The following is an 18,787-nucleotide window of genomic DNA, read 5'->3' as shown; positions in this document are numbered from 1 at the left end:
AAAAAACCCCAGAAATGTCAATTGTAAAGTATTCTTGATTCATCCCCACCAAGAGCAGCATAGGAATAAGAGTAAAACTTTTTTATTCTTATTTTGTGTATTGTCTTGCACGTCAAGCTATAAACATGCAAGTGTGTCATAAAGGCTTGTTGACCTTTTACCATGCTAGTTGTGATAACATGTAGGCTATGATTTTACGGGCACAGGTTGTGGCCTCTCAGGGTTTTGGGAGTGGAGAGTCAGTTCCAGGTCCACAGCCACACTCACGAGTCAGACGCACGGAGGCGATGACCAGGCTACTTTTCTCGTCCAGGTAGAGAAAGGGCACAAATTCATGACCAGTTGGTTTGCAGCATGGCATCTGGGGACGAAAAACATGAATCCTTTGTAAGAGAGGCAAAAAAAAACCCCAACTCTTTTACTGTAGTGTTCAGAGGAGCAAAGTGGGACAAAGTGTTTGCATGAAATTTATTCCTTTTTCCTAAATCACAGCTAGGCATTTTCATGATCTTAATGAATGTAGAGGATTTATTAATGGGATGCAGCCTATTTATCTCTGTGTTTGGACAGATTTCATTTATTTTGTTTGCTCTGCCCTTTCAACCAGGACAATGTCACAGAGTCCCACTGCAAACATCACAAGGCCAGACCACAAAACAGCATTTACATCAATGCAGTCCTACTAGACAAAGTAGAATTTGTTGCTTCTTTCACTGAGGGACTAGGAAGGAAATTTTACCTTAATATAGTATAATACTCAAGTAATATACTTAATAAATTTAAGTAATAAAAGCAATTCTCTGCACTCCAAATACTTTTGAAATATATGAAATATATTTCCAAAGAAACCTGTGACATCTGTAAGTATGCAGCACAGATATATCTCAGTAAGACTGCAGAATATCAACATACTTCTTGGTGTAACTGTGGTGCATTGGGATGGTGCTCTCTGCAATGGGGGGTGCTCAGGTCCCGCTGGTGGTCGCACACTACACACGACATGTAGGTGAAGCTTTCTGGGTAGATGACCCAGCTGTCCCATCCTAGGTCTGAGAGAGAGAAAGAGAGCATTTGCAGATTTATTCAAAATGATTAAGATAAAATACCACAGTTGCTCTTCTGTACTTTGATTAAAATATTTAAACTTCATAGTTATAAACATAGATCATAGTGTTTTATGGTAAATGTATTTAGTAATGGTATTAGCAAAACACATGCTCCCTTCTGCAGATGCCCACCTTGTATGAAGATCTGAGAGGACATCTGGCAACACTGCAGGTCAGTGCTGTTTCTCACATCAGCATCCACCAGTAAAGTTTTGTTGCCTAATGGAGATACAAGTGCAGTATATTATACCAAGAATTCTGGAATAATCATTTATTTATACTTTTTATAATGGCTCTTTAAAAGACTAGAAAACTAAGAGCATGTAACCATGACCCCAAAAAATACCTTCCTTGCCTTATTCAGTTATTGTTCCTCTTTTCTGTGATCTGTCAATATAAGTGAACAGAATGTAGCCAACAGAGTGATCTAACCTTCTTTTTGTCTAGGTGAAGTATTTCTAGTAGTTTTTAACTCAGAACAAGAGAAAGAGAAAGCAGAGTGTAGAGGAACAATTTCTCTTGCCATTATCTATCAATAAAAACCAAATACAACTGATTACAGGATACCTGTTTCATCGAGGGATGGAGGAGAAACATGGCCAGTAGCTTTGAATGCTGCCTTCCACTGGTCCCTGAGCTGGGTCATGCCTTTAATGGATAACTGTGGTTCACGCTGCAGGTTCAGTGCCTCCAGCATGGTTTTTCTAATGCTCTGCAATGATTCCCCATTGCATCTACACAAATCCACATAAAAATCATCTTTAACATTACTGACAGAAATGAATGTGCTATCAGATTATACTAACACAAACTTTGAATTTCATGACTCATGAATGTTGCCCTTCGTTTTAACAAAAGTGAAGTGATTTTGTGAACTGCAATATTGTTTCCTTTCAAACACAGACCAGCATATGACTAGCTGTTATTGCACTGTGAGTGCAGGAATAGTGATACTATTAAGGAAGAGTTATTAATAGCTGTGAAAATGTTTCTCACAAACTAAATGCCAGATACAAAAGTAGAAAAGCCTTGCAGCAAGACTGAATAAAAAAAAAAAAAAATTGAACCACTGCCTGTCAGTAAACATAGGCATGGTGAGGCACAATGAACTTGCACCCAAGTATTTTCAATGGAGTTAAGCCATGTGCTTCTGGCTGGTTCTATTGGCGGGATCCGGCTGGTTCCACTGGCGAGATTTGTATATTTTTGGTGATTGTGCAAGTGCAGGATGCCTTCCAACAAAGTGGAAGTTTCTTCCCCATGAAAGGAAAGACTCCATTTGGGTTACTAGACTGAGACCACAGTGCCACAAATAGGAGGATACAAATGATTTATTGCACTATTTTATGCCAAAAGTTGCATTTTAAAACCAAGCAATTTTGGAGCGATGGATAGAAATGGATGAAGCTGAGGCCAGCTTTACTTAACTATTCAGAAACCTTCTCGCTGGGGCACAAATCTTTACTCCCATGTTACAGATTGGCACTTGGCTTTTAAAGGAAAAATAAAAGTCTGACATTATCGTGTTGCTTTCCTTGAGCTTGATAAATGTGTGTAACATTCAGTTTTATTTAGTCTTTCTAATTTAGATAATGTTGAAAACAAGCATGCACAGCATACAGTCATAAAACCAGACATGATCCAATCGATTTCTAAAAAGAAAAAAGTTGAAGCAAAACAGCCATGTTGTCCTTCAGCAGGAGTAAATGTAACTGAGAAATGGTTCACCCTACAACAGTGTTCTATGATATATGACTGATTCACTGTAGACCCCCAAATGACATCCATGTTAAGTTGGTCTACAACCTGGCTGTCCCTGGGAGGAGATTAATAGAGAATTGCATGCCTTGAAAGAATGGCATTCTTTTTTTTCCTGGCTCTATGATACAACCTGCAAAAAGTTTCAGTCAGATCAACATTAGTCAGCCAGCCTGCAAGGAAGCAAACTCTGTGAGTCAGTTCACTGTCCATGTCCAGAAAGGCCTAAAATAATACTCATGACCTTGTACAACAATCTGGGTACCATCTTCACTGATTTACACTGTAGTTTTGTGTCTCATGTCAGCTTAGCTACGCACGTGTTGGTGCATGTATTCACTATGTAAATCACTTTGGATTAAAGAATGTTTGTCCAATGAAAAAAATGAGACGTGATTCAAATCCTGCGATTGCATCAAAGATATACGGAAAGATAACAAACAGATAGATATATTTAGTCTGTGTTCAAATCTAATATGTAACAATAGGAAAGTCTACATACATTAAACTGTATTTTTATTGAATAATCGTTTTTTGTTTTTCCTGAGTGCTAGGACATATACGCACAACTGGCATCTTGAATATCCAACGGAAGCATCCAATGGAAAATGCATAAAACAAAAAAAGCCCGGTTAAAATGAGAAATTACTGGACATAACATGTTTGCTGGACATAAAATGTTTGCTATGCTCGGCTATTAAATATTCTCAAGTCCTGTTTGCCTACCAAATGGTTTCATTCAATTCTGTCTACCACAGGCATGCCTGCTCACCTGACGGTCTTGATAGGAGATGGCTGAGCATTGCTGGAGTCCTTTTCTGATGGATAGAGAATAAACGTCTTTCCAAGGGGACAACCAAGAAGCATGACCAAAACAAACAAGACGAGACACATCTCTGGCAGGTAGGATCCCAAAGTAACTTCAGGTTGGTGGTGATGACTGGGGAGCAGACACTATTCGAACACAGGAGGCTTTCACGGCAGGTGCTTTGCTTTAGAGCGCTCTGCAAGTGGCCAGCACATCCGAAGGAGATACGCTCAGGCAGGAAGACTATGGCTGTTGATTACTTGCAGCCTGGGAACCTGAGCTTTATCTACACATTTGCCGAGTTGTCCTTGGAATACTTTACATTGTTTTCATGTCTCACAAATGTGAGATGGTGAGAGAGAGAGAGAGAGACAGAGACAGAGAGAGAGAGTGAGCGAGAGAGAGAGAGAGAGAGAAAGAGAGAGAGAGTGAGAGAGAGAGAGTGAGAGAGAGAAAGAGAGAGAGAGTGAGAGAGAGAGAGTGAGAGAGAGAGAGAGAGAGAGAGAGACTGAAGACAAAAGGGAAGCGATTGAGAAAGGACACTTAGTGTTTTCTCTCTCTCTCTCTCTCTCTCTCTCTCTCTCTCTCTCTCTCTCTCTCTCATTCTTTTCTTTGCCCGTTAGGTCACGTAAAGGATAGTAACAAATTGTGTGTAGCTGTTACTACCAGAGATGATAAGCATATGCAGGTGCGCTATGTGTGAAATTCAATCCAAACAAGACTGAGAACAGTGGAAATACCAAGACATACTATGTTGGGTCCTGAGAAATGAAATGCTACACAATCCAAACACAAAAAATCAGTACTCCAAAATCAGATAGTGTTCAGGTAAAAGAGATACAACACCTTTAGATTATAGCTTTTCAGAATAGATCTTTTTTTTTTTTTAACTTTGTATTGTTCTAAATGTTTAGAAAATGCACATGTATGTCAGTATATCATGTATGCATTGCACCATTTAATCATTCATAATTACATGTGTTGAATTAGAATTTTGTTACAATTATCCATAGCATATCTTGTTAATAGCATCCTCTTCATGGTAAGTTCTTGAAAGGCATACCAACTTGATATGAGTCAGTGAGACTGGTGTATGTCCTTAACAAAAAACAATGAAGAATACATACTGTATTTCTACTGAATCAAGTCAAGGTTTGTAATGCACCAAGATAGGGAGAAACCCAGTCAGACAGATATACTGCAAGGAGAGTTCACTATATCCACTGACTCCCTGCACCTCTGGCTGTACATGAAAGGAACAAATATCGCTCAGATAAGTGACAGAATAATATTTTTGTCCTGCACCTGCCACTCAAGGACGTAGCGCCCGGAGCGGTGGAAACCAAAGAGGAGATTAAGTGTAGTTCATTTTCTCCATCTCCATGCCTAAAACACATACAGTCCTCATGACTATGTCTATTAGATGCCCACATGTGTAGGTTATCAAGCATTACATCTCTCCTGGATGTCAGAATATAGTCCAAGTGGTTGTAATGGTGGATGTTTATATAGTTGACTGATTATGATTATATAGTATCAGTATAAACAGAAAGATAAACAGTATTTCTCAGAAAGATTCACTTAGAATGTCCTTATGTGAACTTTGTCCTCAACACTCCATGCTAAAAGAGGGAAAAAAAGAAATTCATCCAAGAAAAGGAGCATTTATCTTCTCATAATCATAACTCACCAAGTCAAAAGAGAATCTAATAAACATTTCACATGCCGAGAGAGCACCTGTGAGAGATAAACATAGCAGCTGGTTACAGGAAAATATTTCCCCAAGGAAAAGGAAGAAATTTTCCTTGCCCTATGATGTGGTTTAGCCAGGCTTGACAAAGTTAAACCGATATACTAAGGCCTTTACCACATGCATTTTAGGCCTGTTCACATCAGTTAAATATGTTTCGTGACAATGTCATCTGAACCAGATGGGCAATGTCGTCTGAACTAGTTTTAACTTGTGGGAAAGACTTTATACCAACAGAAAACTTTTTGCTTTGCTTTAGCAAATCTTACCATTTGTGATTGTGAGCATGCGTACATCCTTTAGGGTGTAAATGGAATACTCCATGGCATTATGTTTATTGTATTATTACTCAGTGGTATGTAATGAATTAATAGTGGTTCAAAAATGGTTCAAGGCACTTGTGACAGAACACATAGACACACATGACATAACACCTAATATCATACCTATTGTAAAGGTAGTAAGAATTGCACTATAATGTCTATTTAAACTAAAGCAACACAAAGAAATGGCAAATCTGAAACCCTAAGTTAGGAATACTGAATGCATGTTTCCTCAAGAAAATACCACACGGATACTGATAAACTGGCATCTGCCATTAAAACACAAGATTTTAGAAACACTTCACTGGAGAGTTTGAAATTTTATGTGGTTAGAAACAGCTGTCATGAACTAATCTGACTTAACTCACAGACATAACATTATAAACAGCTGGCTGAACTATGACTGAGATCAACACTGATATATAGATTTGGTCTGCTTTAGAAAATCCATAATCTTATAAAGCTCCTCCTCTTCACTGTTGTAATGGAAGAGTTATATACTTGATACTCGAAAATAGATGTTTTACATTTGTCATTGTCTAGCTAACCAGCTTCTTAGCACAGCTGTAAACATAAAGCCTTAATCATAATAGTACTGGGACTACTAAATAATCTGCAATGAAAAGGTAGACTAATGGTGGTGATTAATCCATATCATTACTCCATTCTGATTTATTAATAGTATAGGAATCAACACCTATTAATTTGACCTTGTCACACTGTTCCTCACTGAGAACTTGTTGTTTAGGAATATTTAGTTTTTGGCATTAAAGTAAATCACCACGTCAATTAATAGTCCTCTGCAGAGAAATTTCAGAGCCTCATAAGACTGAAAAATACATTCTGTTTGGACATTTCTAAATGAACTTTTCAACCTAAAGCAGGAACAATGGAGTTGACCTTGATCACAGACAGTCCTTCAGTATCTTTTCTGTCACTGGTCTGTTAAAAGTAAGGGAGGCACACACATCTGGTCGGGAGGGAGCAAACCAAATAAAGACTTTCATATTTAACAACAGACAACTTCATTTTTGATGGAAGATGTACACTGCAGGTGCAGAAATGTCAAATGAAATTAAAGTCATCAACTTACTGTGACATTGAAATAAACCCAGAGGGTGAAGAAGGGGGGAAATGTTTTCTTCCATGTTCATTGCACAGGAGAACACTCTTGAAGGACACAACTGATCTGAGCCTACTGTTAATATAAATGAAAGACATTTATGTGAGATAAAGCTTAATGAACAGAAAATAATAATAAAACATTTTTATAAATGAATAATCAAAAATATTCTATCACCCTTACCCAGCATGTACTGAGGAAAATAACTGTGTTTTGTGAGTGAATTATGTACTGATTAGAATCCTTGCTGAATTTCCATTGATTCAGTTACTAAGCTGTTTTGCTAAACTGAAGAGACTCCAGCAAATTCATGAGGAAATAGGATTGTCTTATTAACACAAACTCAGTATTGATCCATTAATTAAGAGGGAGGCAACCGTCCTCCAATAAAGTGACTCTCCTGTAGGAGTGGAGTTTAGCTCTGATCTAGTAACACACCTCATTCTGTCATACTGAGTCAGATGCTCATTAGCAACTTAATTAGCTGGACATGGTGTATTCATGGTCGTAATTATGTACGGCTTAGGCAAAAGCTTGTATAAAGGGAGAAAGGCTGAAATGTGTGGCATATTTCCCTGCATTAAATCAATAACATAAGCAAACGCTAGAGTCTCCAACAAGGAGCAGCAGAAAGACATACAGACTAAATCTTGCATGATAATCCCAATCAAATAAACCAATTCATAGACATCTGACCTGCTCTTGTTCTTTATTAGAATCTTTATCCATCTATTCAGGGTTCCAGGCTATCTGCCGTGAAGCTTAATCCTAATCCACTTGTGACTTGTTGTTTTGACTAAGTGGTCACGGGGATGTGAGAGACACTTATCAAGTACCTGAAGCACCGCATACTGGAGCAGCCACGCAAGGAGAATGACTAGTTCCCCAATACTAAGACAAGGCCCAGTGTGTTTGTGTCCATACTACTGCAGTACAAATGGGTGATGGGGAATCAGGAATCTGCCTGTAATTCATTATGAAGGAAAAGGGAGTGTTTCTTGTGTGTGTACTCTGGCTTTGGATATGCGAGACTGCAAGGGTCACTCAGGGACAGGAATGCTTTTTGCAGAATGCTGAGGCTTTGATAAACTGAAGGGGAGGAAACACAGACTGGTGAGTTGATTGTTTTTCTCTGTGCTCTGTTTCCACATATGATGGCTGATTCTTTGTTGACAACCATTTAGTGAACGGACTGAGATCTGCTTATAAGTCATTTAAAGAGAAATAATATTTGGATTGTACAAGTATCATGAATAATACAACTGGTGGACAGTTTTTTTACGTATAAGAAGATTAAATTATACAGATGGAACTGGGTGATAGATCAGACAATAATAATGTAAAAGATCACCATGGAAACACAGGTTTATAATTCTTGGGACCCCGTATTATAGTACCATGAGCAACAACCCTAGGTGCATACCATAAAAATGCTTCATTGGTCTAGATTGTTAATCCCTCATCATTCCTGATATACACACTGTAAAGCAACTATAACTGATATTTTACCAGCAAATTATAAACTCACATACACTCAAACGAGTTTTTAGCTTGACAAAAATGTCAATAAACATGAAATGTAATCCTTGATAATGGTGAACTGTGTTTAGTTCACCTTAAGTGACTTTACACACTCTTCAAGTCATTCCTTCGGTGCTTAACTTTCCAACAAAAGTGCCTCAGTGCTATTTACATACACAGATCACGGATCTCCAAGTAGTCGGCGTGACTTCAGTAATTACAGTGACTACCTGGTCCTCATTGATGTAAAAGACCTTATATTCTGGCTGTCTGCTAGTGTGGGTTCTTCTCTTCTTGTGCTGAACAAAATAGAGGGTTATTTTTTTGCCAAAAATGTGAAATAGTAACTTTGTTTAAAGACGTTGTCAGTTGCCTTGTCTGCCTCAGATAACTTTTAGGAATGGTAACTCACCTCTGTAACTCTTTTCTTTTGTTTCCGTAACAGTTTGAAGATTGAGAGGGAAATGGGAAGTGGATCTGCAAAATCAAATAAAGTACAAGTGCAAAAATGCGAAAGAGGTACACTAAATACCAACCATGCACACAGACACATTTATCATTATTATACATCACTTTCTAATTAGCATCTGTTCTATCAATCTGCAGCAAGCATCTCTGTACCAGGTAATTTTTCATGTTTGTGATTTTTGTTTTAACATTAGTAATATATTTTAGAGAAGAGGTGACTATGTATATGTAAGAAATTGTAATATGTCAAAAAACTGCCTATGTTATGCTTTACTTTCACAATGCTCCAGTAAAATGAACACATTATTTTTTGTCTGTCTTTCACTGTTTCTTGGGTTGAAGCGGCCACAGGTGAGTTTGGCTCATCTTTTTATGACTGAACTCTCTTGTCTTCTTGGTGTCATTTAATCCAGTTGTATGGCTCTTTAATTCTTTTACAAAGCTGTATAAAAATGTACGATTACAAAATAATCTATGATCATGATAATATATATATATATATATATATATATATATATATATATGTATATATATATATAATCGCAAAATAACTACTTTAGTTTATAAGGTGTTGCAATCTTACAACTTATTACAATAGAGTTCTCTCCTCTCCTCTCCTCTCCTCTGGTGCAGCGATGCGGGCTGCTCTGCTGATCCAGCGCTGGTACAGACAGTACGTCGCCCGTTTGGAGATGAGACGACGCTGCACCTGGAACATCTTTCAGTCCATTGAGTATGCTGGAGAACAGGACCAGATCAAGGTCAGGATGTCCCAATAAAAATCAGACATTCACAAACAGAAGTTGTCCAGTCAAGACATGGCCAAATATACATTTCTAACCCTCGTTAGGGCGATAGCTATGCATTTTCACAATACGCTTCAAAAAATCCCTTAAATATTGCATTGCAAGAATTCATTTTAGACGAGTAGCAAAACTTAGTAAACAAAAAATTAACCATTTTCTCTGTCATGATGAATTAAGCGGACATAGTTGCATATTTTTAGCCAAGAACATTTAAAGACATAAACCATTAAGGTTTATCTTCCTTTAACCTTCTCCTCCACAGTTATATAACTTCTTTGGTTACCTCATGGACCATTTCACACCAGCAAGCAATGAAAGTAAGCCTCTCCATTTATCTAATCTTGACCCATTAATGAGAGGAGGTAAACCCATATATAACAATAGTTGGTGCTGTTTGTCACTAAGTGCCTCCGTCCTCTCTCTCTCTCTCTATCTCTCTCTCTCAGGGAACCTCATCTCTCATATCTTTAGAGAGAATGAGGTCATCCATGACATAGAGTGGGAGAGGTATTTTTGCTATAAGAACATAGAGGTTCCAGAATACTACACTGGACCCCACCTCGCTTTCCCACTGACTGTTACCAATGTCACTGACATGGTGGAGGCCTTCAAAAAGAAACAAGTAAGCCCGTTTAGGCTTCAAATATGCAAACACCTTTCTGTTGTTGTGTGTGAACAAACACCACTGAACAGTTCAGTCAAGCAATTGTGAACTCACAGCTCCAAAAATGAGAAGACTTAGCTTAGACATACACAATACACAACATTAATTATGTTTGGTTTGTTGAAAGAACTTCACATTTTTGCAATGTAGGCAATATGATATTTCAATTCTTCTGATGCTTGCCATCATGGATAGATTTACTGATTTATTAACTGAACTCATTTGAAATTTAAGCAATAAACTTGTAAATTCATATAATCAGTTAGAGTGTCTCAGCGCTGGTTTAGAGGTTGTGCCCTCTCATCTCTCCATTCCTCCCAGTAGCAGCTCCACTCTCGGTACGTTCTCCAGCTCCTTGGAGAGACATGGAAACTGCTGAGGGTCCTTCCAAATATCAACCATGTGTCCACCTGTCACACCAAAGAAATCACCATCTGTGGTCAGGAGCTGAACACCTCCTATTCAGTTACAATTTAATCAGAAAGCATATATGCACTGTATACTACAGAAATCATTTAGTTGTTACTGACCCAGTTCTTAGTGAACAGTTTTTTGTTTGGCTACTGTTAATGTTAATGTTTACTTGACATTTTTCTACTGTATATTAATGACAGCCAACTCTGATACGGAATATGTTACATTCCTTATTTAAAATGACATTGGCAAAGAAAACCTAATTTTCATTTTTGAACCCCACAGGAGATCTACATGGACATCTTGAAGACCTGCTCCTTGTCTTTTATAAGGTTGGTAGATTATTATCAGTATACTAATAGTCTGAATTAAACGACTGTTGGTTCACTCAAATTTGCTTTCACCATAAACAGAATGGTTTTCCATGCATGGAAAGACCGTACGTGTTTAACGGAGACTTTGTGGATCGGGGAAAGGACTCCATTGAAATTCTGTTGATCCTGTTCGCATTTTTTCTGGTGTATCCCAACGAAGTTTATCTGAACAGAGGAAACCACGAAGACCACATTGTAAATCTGAGGTATTAATATGTCAAAACATAAAGGCTATGGTTATGTGAGCTGTTAAATCAGTAAGTGTCAAATCACTATGGGGTCTTTAGAAAAAAAATATAGCTTAGGGACAGATGGTAATAAACAGGTTAAGAAGATTGTTCAATCATTTTAACAGTCTCTTTTTCCAGATAAAATGACAAAATGACAAATATGATATTTTCACCGCAGGTATGGCTTCACTAAAGAGGTTCTGGGGAAATACAGGGTAAGTCAAGCATTAGTTAGAAGGTCCTGTTTTATAAATGAGTTTGCTTTTTAAATGCTACAGGCCTACCAGCCCTAGCTCTTCCGATAAATTAACTCTGTCACATCAAAAGGCAATGTGGTCTATCAATAGAAAGGAACATTAGCCTCTCTAGCAGGTTCACTTGTGATAGTAGCCAGTAATAGAATAGATACGTGAGTGTGTGTGTGTGTGTGATTGTGTGTGTGTGTGTGTGTGTGTTAAGTAGGTCATTCACCTGATGACTAAGAGGATTGGCAACCTCTTGCCGTCAACAAAGGCTAGCCCCCTGTAAATAGCTACCATGCTGACTGACCAAAGCCCTTTTCCATCCTGTAATCAGATACCAGATTAACCTTTGCTATAGTGGTCTAAATTTGTCACATCCACTTAGTATTGATTACTGGTTTTAATTACATCTCACTGCCATGTAAAGTAATCTCCATTCATCAATACTCTGACAATGAAAACAAACACTCTGCCAATACTCTATCAGTATAAACTAGTGCTAGACAGATTTTCATACAGTATTGAACTTATCTGTGAAACCAGAATTGAATCTAAACCATACACACTTTCACTGTTCTGTGAAATTAGTTTTCTTTATGTAATAATCCCTAATTGTTCATGTCTCAGCAACATGGTAAGAAGATTCTGAAGCTGCTTCAAAAGATTTTCAGCTGGTTGCCCCTGGCGACAGTCATTGACCAGAAAGTTCTAATTCTGCATGGTGGGATCTCTGACACCACAGACCTCAACGTCATTTCCAAAATGGACAGACACAGGGTGAGAAGAAATCTTTAGGAGATTCAAATTAAGTCTAAATTTATGCCTATTAAATAGACACATCAAGTATCCAAGTGTTGGAACTGCACTCCGTGTATCTGAATGGAAAGCTAGATTCAAAATCGCAGCTTTAATGAATTAACATATGAAAAGATAGAAATTCAGTATCTTAGACATGAAAAACACATCTACAGATTATTAACCTCATACTATACTTGCTGTCATAAACCAAGCCTGTGTGCTGTAGCATCAGTTTCACAAGTTTCTCTTAAGTCCCTGTGCTTTCTTTTTATTTAATTTATTTCTTAGTACGTCTCAACACTCAGACCTCCTAAGAAGAGAAGTCGAGTGATTAAAGCCAAGCAGGAGGATTCAGATCCAGATGATGACAGCGTGAGTCAGAAAGCTGGAGACATCAGGAAGAGAAGGGTCCGTTCTCTGACCAATGGCAGTTCTGTGTTACCACGACATGAGCACCAGCGTTATTCTCTGCAGGTGCTGTGCTGAGAGTGTCGCACCTGAAAGACAGGGCACACCAAGATCATTACATTCTAAGAAAAAATTCAAATGGCAAAAATGTCAGTGTACTTTTAGGCCATGTTAAGGCGTCATCAATATGCTCTTCTTTGTTTTATTCCTCGTAGATGCAGTCCAGTCGTGTTGGGAAATCCGTGGAGGAAGAGATCCAGGAGCGAAGGCGTAGGGTTGGACTCAGTCTGTCCTGCAGTCATCTCCAGTCCTCTGTCTCCTCGGACTCTGATCCAGATTCCTGTGACTTGCTGGAGGCCGACGCAGACGAGTGGAAACAGGTGACCCTGATCAGAGGCAAAAAGGAGAGCTGGAACAAAGAGACTGTTAGATGAGTAAGGATGGTAGAGTAAGAGGTGATATGAAGGCATAACAACGTGGACTGATCTAGTTTACTAGGTCCTTGATCACTTTTAAATCTTTAGTCAATCTGGAGCAAAACAAGTGAGTAATGTTTTACACTTATGTACATTAGGTATTACAGGGAGGCTAGAATAGGTAAGTAATAAAAAACCATGTAAGAGCATGCATACACACATACACTTACACACACACACACACACACACACACACACACATACACACTATCATCTGCGTGTTGTGTGTATCACAGATAGTGGATATCCTGTGGAGTGATCCTATGCCTCAGGATGGCTGTGTTCCTAATGAGGTGCGTGGGGGAGGCTGCTACTGGGGCCCAGACATAACAGAGGAGGTGCTTGGCCGACACAATCTGCAGCTCCTCATCCGCTCTCATGAGTGTAAGCAGGAGGGCTACGAGTTCTGCCACAACCGCAGGGTAAGTGTGGAGACTTCTAGGAATACGGGGAAAGAGGTTCCTTCATGGATGGTTAAAGGTCTGACTCCTGGGTGGGACATTAATGAAAATCTGAAATAGAGATTTCAAAGGGATCTAAAGAACTACTGTTGTTTCCATAAGCAAAGGGTCCGCTCTCTGACAGACCCTTCAAAGTTGGTGTCGGGGTCATCAAAGTTGGTGTGTTTTATCATGCTGCCCCCTGTCTCACCTTGCCTTTTTCTAATAGTAAACATTGTTACAAGTATGCTTATTGGATTAAATTAAGGCGTTAAAACAAATTTGTCATGGCTTTAATGACTGTACACTATATAGGCTGCAGTGAGGCACATTAGAGGATTTATATTTAAGCCTCTAGTGTGAACGTGAAGTTCACGTCGGGGGAGCACTTCAGGAGGACTGAAGGATAAGTATAAGGATTGTATATTGACCCCCAATCCTGATCAGACTCTAGATCACGGAAGAGATTTCTGTAGTTCTGTACTCAAAGCATTTGTGACCTAAACCAATCAAAAAGAGGAAGAGTGGTAGCGCTTAAATACAGACAATCCCACCCTCTTGGATGTTCAGGAGGTCTAAGCCTGTTATTTTGATTCCAGCCTTGCCAAAGACAATCAGACTCCAAATGCAAAGTGGATAAAGATAAAATATGCAGCTATACATATGCACTTTTCACATTGTTCACACTTTTATTAAGGAATTCATTTTAGAATAATTACAGTTTTACTCAGTTTAAATAAATGAATAAATAAATAGCCTACTTCTAACACCACAGCATTTCACAGTCCAATGTATCACTTCCTTGATATGACAAACGTTTTGCAAAGAGGAGTAAAATATTTATGACTAATTAACCTCAGCATTTAATAACAAACTCATGTCATCAAGCAATCTAGAATGCAAATGTCTTATTATTCAACTTTGTGAAGATAATTGTAAAACATATGAACAAATAAAATATGTTTCTGATATTTTATGAGTCTTAAAAAGTCTATTGAGTGAATTTAACAGTTTATGTAGCTGTAAAAATTAAGTAGGGCAATGTAACTGAGAATGCAATAATAATATTTCACAGCATGGTCCTTCAAATTTTTTAAAGTCAGATATAGAACCATAAGATTAAGACATAAAGTACAAAAACTGGTATTTTCTCTTCTCTTTTCTCAGGTATTGACCATATTTTCTGCATCTAATTACTATGAGGTTGGCAGTAACAGAGGAGCTTACATCAGATTGGGTCCCAATCTCGTCCCGCATCTCATTCAGTACCAGGCTAGCAGAACCACCCGAGAGCTCACACTCAGACAGAGGTGAATCCACACACACACACATCTACGCACACATACACACACATCTGTCACTCTCACATGTATGTACACAGATCCCTGCTGTATTCTGTGCTCTTGAGAGTAAATCTCTGTCTGTCTGTCTCTGTCTCTGTCTTTGTCTGTGTCTCTCTCTCTCTCTCTCTCTCTTTCTCTATTTATTTATCTGTGTCTCCTGTCTCTTCTCTGTTTCTCTCTTTCTCTCTGTGTTTGCATGTGTCAGTGTTGGCCGAACAGAACGCTCTGCTCTCCGTGCACTTAGGGAACAGCTGTTTGCTCATAAGTCAGATCTCATTAGTGCCTTCCAAATGTACGACCCAGAGCACACAGGTAATGCACAGAACAGAACATACCACACAAACACCACTGTCATTCCAGAATACTTTGGAGGCCCAGGACAGTTTATAGCATTAAACTTTCTTGAATTCATTTTTTATCAGATAACATAACTTTTTCAATTGTTTTGAAACTGCAATTTGTAACAAAGCTGTAGCAGAGAATTTTAATTCCTTCCACACATTTTGTGGGAGTCACAGAATCCTGCCAAGGTCTACTTTTAGCACTTTAAACAGCGATTGTCTACTTTTCCCCATTGTTAGTAATAAATTAGCAAATATTAATGCGGCTCACTGATAAAACGAAAATTGTAATTTTGGGAAAGACGGAGATACATCATCTTTGATACATCTAAGTTCTTGAACCTCAGCTGCCTTTACAATGTGTAGTGAGCTTTCAAGCTTCACTAAAATTTTGAACTGTTTTACTATGATTCAAAATCAGCTTAACCATTAAAATAAGTTTAGCTCCACCCAGTGGATTTAAAAATACATTTTTTTTCCACATTTCACTAAATTCATGACTTAATTTTGAACATTTGTAATCAAACTAAGGATAGTGTAATCTCTTCCCTTATCGTTAAATCATTTGCCTATCATTTGCTTGTTGCCAGGCATGATATCACTGAGGCATTGGGCCAGTGCCATGGAGACAGTGTTGAGGCTAGGCCTGCCTTGGCGGGTCCTTAGGTCCCAGTTAGTGTCCAGCAGTACACATGAAGGCATGTTGGATTACCACCAGTGGATTAAAGAGCTTGCCATCATGGAACCTAATACTGAGGTCCGTATATCACTCTTATATAAACTACACATAGTTGAGGCAAGATATATTTGAAGTATTTGACTAATTTGGGCCATTTTGAGTTATGTCTTATTCCTGTCTGTTTTGTGCTTTTCTGCTTAACTTACTAGAATTTTCATGGGGCTGAATATGTCAAAACCTTACTAAACAACCATTACATGATGCCTCACAGATACTTGGTTTCACTTATTCAGTTAGCGAAGATAAAGCAATAAATAGACAAAATAAAAAGGTGCCTTAAAGAGTACTGAAATGGGAGAATCAATCATTCAGTTACAGCACATGTATGTTTTTCTAGGTTTGCAACACAGAGGCATGCAGTAGAATATGTGGAGTATGCAATCATAATTGTTTGTCCTAGGGGAAAATACTTCAACTCTGTAGGAGTAAGATAAGATAAAGATTCACTCCTAAAAAAAACCCCACAGAACTAACACTAGCAATAAAACACTACAAATATTTGCATTGTTTCTTTTCATCCACTAGCTGGCCCACACAAGCTTGCTGGAGACCATGTATAAACAACACTCTAACCTAGAGACCATCTTTAGGATAATAGACACAGATAACTCAGGTGAGTAAGCCGATTAGACTTGAGTCAGTCGCCCTTTTCACAACCCTGTCTGACTGTGTGTCTGGCTGTCTCTCTGTCTCTGACTTATAAGTGTATTTATGTAAGTAGAACATACAGTTATATATACATATATACTATGTATTCATTTATATATAGCCTATACATATTTTTTATACACTTTATGCACTTCAGACCAGGGCATAAAGCTGAAATGAATACGTATATAAATAATGTGTGTGTGTGTACACACGCACGCGCACACACACACACACACGCACACACACACATATATATATATACATGGGTCATTCCATGTCAGCACCATCTCAGAGTTTGTTCAAACCTTGTCTATATCATGAATGGGTCCCAAAACCAAGGTCCATAAAATATTTCTGTTCAAATTCTGTTTTCATGTTTTTTCAGCCCTTGATATTATTTCACTTTTATAGCCTCAAAAACGCCTTATCTGGGAAGTCATGTTTGGGCATTAATATCTTGACCAGTATTGTTCCTAGCCTCACCAAACCTTGCAGGATGGAAGACAAACATGTTTTCCGTATCCCAAAACCATTAAAAGCCTGTACTGCATGCCATTTTATTTTTATAAGACCCTAGATTTGGAAAAAAGTGCAAAACTCCTCAACAAGAGTGACATTGAAGGTACTACAAACACACAATTTTGCACCAACATGATATCGGTCATTATTTTTTCTGCAAATACAATCTTTTGTTAATTTTGTACCAATATCTGAGGTCTCTACCACCAATGAACATGAAGATATTATGAATAAAACAAGGCATGGTGGCATATTTTGGTTATTTTCATAGGACCAAAATGGTATGTGGGGTAGCCAGTAGGAACATAAAAATGTACATCGAAATTGCTTGATGTGTGGTTATTAAGGGTACAAACTGCTGTTCTTCTCCTTCTGTTTTTCCTTCATATAAAAATAGACTCAGATTTGAGAGATATTTTACCTTAGAGATATTTTTGGATGTCAGAAAGACATCCATTTCAGGATTAATTTTTTTTTGCCTCAGTATCTCCATGAATCAGTGAATAATGGAACATAAGAATTTCCACTTATCAGGATAACGCTAAGCATGTACCCAGTTCAGTCCTGTTGTTTAAGTTACATGTTATTACATGTTATTACATCACATGTAATTTCTAGTACACAATTTGCTATATCATTTTCAATTAAGTTATTTGATTTTTTTATTGAGTATTTTATAGTATTTTTTAAATATGGGATATAAAATTTAACCACCCCAGTTAATATAGCATCTATGAGAGTTAATGCCTTTTCGCTATAATGAGGCCCAGATAGTCAAGAATACAGCTTGCATTAATTACCTATAGTAAAATAAGCCTATAGAAAACATGTAAGTAGAGATAATAAGCTTCTTCATTATGGACATTTTTTTCCTAATGGTAAAGCAGTGCCTTTAACTATGTGTATTTATGTATCTATGAAGGGAACATGGAAGGACATTGATGTGCGTGTCTCTCTCCCTCTCTCTCTCTCTCTCTCTATATATATATATATATATGTATATATATATATATATATATATATATATATATATATATATATATATATATATATATATATATATATATATATATATACCGTATACATGTGTGTGTGTATGTAAAGAAACTGAAACTAAATTTGTACAGAGCTGCAAAGGAGATAGCTGTAATGTGTGAAAGGGGAGTACTGTATACAATGATTGACTGTGTCTGTCAGGTTTCATCTCATTCGAAGAATTCCGTCAGACATGGAAGCTGCTGAGTTCCCATTTGAAAACAGAGATCAGCGACAAAGCCATCTTTGACCTGGCCATGAGCATCGACTTCAACAAGGATGGGTGCATTGATATCAATGAGTTCATGGAGGCATTCCGTTTGGTAGATGCGACCCAGCTTAAGAGAGAGGACAGTTCAATTGGGGTCGTGCCCACTGATCTGCTGCAACCAGACAAACCTTGAGAGAGCAGTGGGTGAAACATCAACATTTCCTGGAATGTCACATTGT

The 18,787-nt window shown here is 37.9% G+C and overlaps 2 protein-coding genes across 2 annotated transcripts; one reads left to right on the top strand and one right to left on the bottom strand.

The window, feature by feature from the left end:
• Nucleotides 1-217: 217 nt before the first annotated feature.
• On the bottom strand, nucleotides 218-3,758 carry gsdf (gonadal somatic cell derived factor). Its single transcript, XM_030767948.1, has 5 exons — nucleotides 3,637-3,758; nucleotides 1,674-1,840; nucleotides 1,239-1,325; nucleotides 913-1,049; nucleotides 218-361 (listed from the first exon to the last, which is right to left on the bottom strand). The coding sequence occupies exons 1-5, from the start codon at nucleotides 3,756-3,758 to the stop codon at nucleotides 218-220; spliced, it is 657 nt and encodes a 218-aa protein (XP_030623808.1).
• A 5,095-nt stretch (nucleotides 3,759-8,853) lies between these two features.
• ppef2b (protein phosphatase with EF-hand domain 2b) lies at nucleotides 8,854-18,741 on the top strand. Its single transcript, XM_030767946.1, has 19 exons — nucleotides 8,854-8,908; nucleotides 8,996-9,013; nucleotides 9,200-9,208; nucleotides 9,491-9,618; nucleotides 9,926-9,980; nucleotides 10,110-10,285; nucleotides 10,652-10,766; nucleotides 11,027-11,073; nucleotides 11,155-11,321; nucleotides 11,524-11,560; nucleotides 12,215-12,364; nucleotides 12,674-12,859; nucleotides 13,009-13,173; nucleotides 13,506-13,691; nucleotides 14,877-15,019; nucleotides 15,258-15,364; nucleotides 15,984-16,150; nucleotides 16,658-16,745; nucleotides 18,500-18,741. The coding sequence occupies exons 1-19, from the start codon at nucleotides 8,854-8,856 to the stop codon at nucleotides 18,739-18,741; spliced, it is 2,241 nt and encodes a 746-aa protein (XP_030623806.1).
• The last annotated feature ends 46 nt before the right edge of the window (nucleotides 18,742-18,787 follow it).

The sequence above is a fragment of the Chanos chanos genome, chromosome 3, assembly GCF_902362185.1.
Source record: "Chanos chanos chromosome 3, fChaCha1.1, whole genome shotgun sequence".
In the NCBI taxonomy this organism is placed as follows: domain Eukaryota; kingdom Metazoa; phylum Chordata; class Actinopteri; order Gonorynchiformes; family Chanidae; genus Chanos; species Chanos chanos.
This window is presented reverse-complemented; position numbering and strand designations above follow the sequence as displayed.